This window comes from Octopus bimaculoides, chromosome 7 (genome assembly GCF_001194135.2).
Source record: "Octopus bimaculoides isolate UCB-OBI-ISO-001 chromosome 7, ASM119413v2, whole genome shotgun sequence".
NCBI lineage: Eukaryota > Metazoa > Mollusca > Cephalopoda > Octopoda > Octopodidae > Octopus > Octopus bimaculoides.
In genome coordinates, this window is record NC_068987.1 from 83,560,469 (window position 1) to 83,564,967 (window position 4,499).

At 39.0% G+C, this 4,499-nt stretch overlaps 1 protein-coding gene across 4 annotated transcripts in view; it reads left to right on the plus strand.

Annotated features, from left to right (window-relative positions):
• Positions 1-4,499, plus strand: part of LOC106874267 (putative uncharacterized protein DDB_G0281733) — a 152,081-nt gene that overhangs the window by 15,890 nt on the left and 131,692 nt on the right. Inside the window, exon 2 of one of the 4 annotated variants that reach the window (XM_052969779.1) lies at positions 3,501-4,162. The exons of the other annotated variants lie outside the window; for them this stretch is intronic. Within the exon in view, the coding sequence (XP_052825739.1) occupies positions 3,501-3,519 (19 nt within the window). The 3' untranslated portion in view covers positions 3,520-4,162. Of the gene's footprint in view, positions 1-3,500; positions 4,163-4,499 lie in introns of those variants that run through there. 4 annotated transcript variants of the gene reach the window in all.

Here is a 4,499-nt window from a genome sequence, read left to right on the forward strand (position 1 = left end):
TGTGTGTGTGTGTGTGTGTGTGTGTGTTTATATTTTCCCCTTCCCCCACCTTTTGACAACCGGTGTTTTTGTTTACGTGCCTGTAAGTTAGTGGTTCGACAAAAAAGATCAATAGAATAAGTGTCAGGCTTGAAAAAAATAAATTTAAGTACTGGGATTGATTAAACCCCCCTCCGCCCCAGGCGTTGCCACCTCATGGCCGTTCTCCAATGACTGAACCAAGTAACAAATAAAAGATAAATTCTGCACGAGTAATCTAATTATTTCGAGGATCGTTAAACAGTTATCTACGTTTTTAAAACTGTCTGCCATTAAATTTGAAATTCGAAACAGCAGCAATAAAGCAGCGTCAACTATCTCCTTAAACAAGTAAGTGTTTTTCATTAACATGGCGACTTATTACGTTGCATATTCAGTTACATATCTCTTTCAATTGAGAGGTGGAACTCAGAGAAAACGAGTCTGTTGTCAGTAAGTAAAATGGGTTTGTTGAATAGGCAGATTTTTCAGAAGGTTTGGAACTCGTGGGAAAATTAATTTAATCCTGAAAATTAGCCTCGTTTCTGTTGAACTACACTGTCTCTCATCACTATCATTTATCGTCCGTTTACATGTTGGCATGGATTCTGAAAATAATAAAGAATTTAGGAAAATGACTTTGCCATGATTAAGCTGATGTTAGGAATATAAATTAACATGAAATTGAAGCTTTTAATTCAGATAACTTGAAATTGAAAAAGCAGGAAGTTTGTAACAGAACTCGAGGCGGTTTCAAGATGATTGGTATCAAAAGGTTTATATCAAAGGGTTTGAATCACATTTGTACAGTCTCCTCCGCTGTCTCCAGCCTTTGCGTCTATTCCCATAGATGGAATTGAACTAGAATATGAAGCAGTTGAGGTACTTATTAGTCTTGAAATGCTGCTACTGCTTACAGTGCCGAAGGTTGCCCCAACCCGGCTTTTTTTTTTTATACTATGTTGTACCTAGTCGCAGTTAGAGGGCCTGAGTAACTCGTGTGTTGAATGTCGAGTGCGGTGCAGCCTCAGGAGAAAAGGAAACAAACCGTCAACCTAAACTCAGTCAGCAGTTTTTAGGGAGTGGGGGACACATTGATTACAATGACCCCAGTCACATCATTTTATCGTTCTCCAAAGGGATGTAAGAAAAAGTTGATCTCGGCGGAATTCGAGCGCAGAAGATAAAGAAATACTGTGAAGCATTTTGTCTAACGTGCTAATGGTTCTGCCAGTCTTATTTTGTAATTATTCATTTCTGATTTTGAAACACCGTTTGTCAGGCGATGCTGGACATATATTACAGAAGGGCTTCCACACAGTTTCGGTCAAGTAAATTCACTTACAAGACATTGGTCGTCCCGAGGCTATAGTAGAAAACATTTGCCCTAAGGGGATCTGGAACCACATAGTGGCAGAGAGAACTTCTTAACCCCCAAACCATGTCTGTACCTATTATGTTTATTAAACATGTGTAGCAAATTAATTTATTTGCAGTTTGTTCGCAAACCCGCATTCTCAGCAGTTTAGTTAATTAATTCGTAACATCAGCTAATTAACTGATATGTAAATAAATGAAAGCAATGCCAGTTACTTACTGCAATTTTCACAAGTAGTTGTAAGCTTCTATCGTTCTCTGTAGAACGGACGAATTTAGCACTCCTGATAAGTCGGTAAAGAACAGGTGAAACTAGTCTAGCTGCCCTTCATTTCTTTCATTCATTCGAGAGAGAGCTCTAGGAGATCTTTTTGTATAGGAAGATAATTGTATGTGGTATTTACTTGCGCAACAAGACGATGATTTGGAGAACTTAATTCTTGGATTTCCTTATCCTGGATTGGTCTACACTTGGACTACACTACACTTATGAATTCCCTCGGAGTTCATCGTTTTTGTACCTTTAATACATACATATGTGTGTGTGTGTATTAGTTGAATGCACACACGTAAGTTATCCACAAAACCACAGTCTCGGCATACTTTAGGTAATAAAAATACATTTCCTTTATAAATTTGAACACAAAACAGAAACCAAACAAATATCAACACGAAAAAATGTAACAAAAGAAAAAAGAAAAAAAAAATTCAAATTAGAAATGTTTTCTTTCGTCACCCCGTCATCTATTTAGAATTTGTAAATACGAATGTAAGAAAGATTTGAAAGTTTTGCTTCGTTCATTGAAAACTTTACAGACCCTGCGGCAATAGTCCTTGAAGCAATGTACGTCATGCAGATTTGCAAGCTATGTACAGAGGACTCGAATTATGTATAGAAAAAGAAAACCAGAGCCTGAGGAAGTTGGAAATGCTTCGCGCCAGCCCCCCCCCACTTTCTCCAAACACAATAAACAAATATAAGAATACTCAAAAGTAGTTTTACACTTGTACTACTTCTAGCTACGGAGGTGCAACGGCCCAGTGGTTAGGGCAGCAAACTCGCGGTCGTAGGATCGCGGTTTCGATTCCCAGACCGGTCGTTGCGAGTGTTTATTGAGCTAAAACACCTAAAGCTCCATGAGGCTCCAGCAAGGGGCGGTAGAGAACCCTGCGCTACTCTTTCACCACAACTTTCTCTCACTCTTTCTTCCTGTTTCTCTTGTACCAATATTTCATAAGGGCCAGCTTTGTCACACTCTTTGTCCCCGAGAACTACGTTCAGGGTACACGTGTCGGTAAAGTGTTCAACCACTTGGACGTTAATTTCACGAGCAGGCTGTTCCGTTGATCGGATGATCTGGAACCCTTCTCGTCGCAACCGACGGAGTGCCACTAATTCTAGATAGTTGACTGTGATCACGAAGTTGTTTGCGTACCGCTGTAGTTGTTGCTGCTGCTATTGTTGTTGTAGTTGCAGATCTTACTTATTCCATTTGATTGAGGAAGCCCGTGGATATACTGTTATAACTGTTATAACTATTCTATCGTTTTTAAAATATCAAACTACATAATCCGATGTTTTTTTTTTGTTTTTTTTAATGAAGCTACTAGAGCAATGGTTCTCAGCCATTTTTTGCACATGGACCCCTTTGATAAACATTGCGCTAGTATGTGATATAAGAAATTTAGCTGCTATTCCTAACACGCCGAGCAAACACAGAAGCACCCAAAACTCAAAGTCCCTCTCGATGACAAGGGCTCAGTTCGTTAGCAGATTCATTTCGTTGGAGAAGTGATGTTTTTCTGTTAGACTTCAGCCTGAAATGTCAGAATTCTCTCTTCTGCGACTGTGTCTTATTTTTCAAACGATCCTTTCTACCTTTTACACAAGGCCAGTAATTCTAAGGCGAGGTCAAAGTCGATTACATTGTGAGTCTAAAAAGCTGTATGACAAACCTCAATCTAAATTCTACGAATTCCGACAGAAATTGCGACAGATCGTCACGTGACTTCTGCCAACCAATGAGAGAAAGGCACAAAAATAGTTCTATCCATTTTGTATTTTTTTTTTTTTTTTTTTTTTTTTTTTTTTTGTTTTCTTTTAGCATATACCCAAAAGCCTGAACAATCAGTCACAAAGGTTTGAAACTTGAAGTTGATATGGAATAAAGCGAAGGGCATCCAGCCACAGAAGCCACGCGAAAACAGACAACAGAGTTTGGCGTGGTCTTCTGATTAGCCAGTTCCTGGCAAACTGTTCTACCCATACAAACGTTAAATGATGACGATGATGAAGATGATGATGATGATGATGATGATGATGAGGAGGAGGAGGAGGAAAATATTCAATGTTGTGTACTGAGTATTGCCATTCTCGTTAACATTACTAATCACACACACACACGCATACACACACATTAATACAAGCACACATACACACATACACATTCACGCAAGCACACATGCGTATATATATATATATATATATATATGTATGAATATGTGTGTGTGTGTGTGTGTGTGTACGTACATGCGTGTGTTGCTGTAAAATAATATGCCGAGTTGCACTTACAGAAAAATTAATTAGCCATCTGGTAATTAAGGATAAATAAAATAAGATTCAGACTGAAAAAGGTAGTCGTCGTATATTATCGATTAAAAGCTGATGAAAAGTGTGCTCCAGCATGGCCACAGTCTAATGGCACAAACCAGGAACTGAATATATGCATGCGTGGAAGCTGAAGACGTCACAGATCACACATGCACATGTATGCATATGTCTATGCATACATGCATGTATGTAAGTGTGGCTCATGTGTGTTTGTGTTTGTGTGTGTGTATGTGTGTGTATTCGTGTGTATGTGTTTGTGTGTTCGTGTGTGTGTGTGCCTTTGTATGTGTTTGTGTGTGTGTTTGTGTGTATGTGTGTGTGTTTGTGTGTGTGTGTTTGTGTGTGTGTTTGTGTGTGTGTTCGTGTGTGTGTGTTTGTGTGTGTGTGTGTGTTTGTGTGTGTTTGTGTGTGTGTGTGTTGTGTGTTCGTGTGTGTGTGCTTGTGTGTGTGCTTGTGTGTGTGTTTGTGAGTTTGTGTGTGTGTGTGTTTTTGT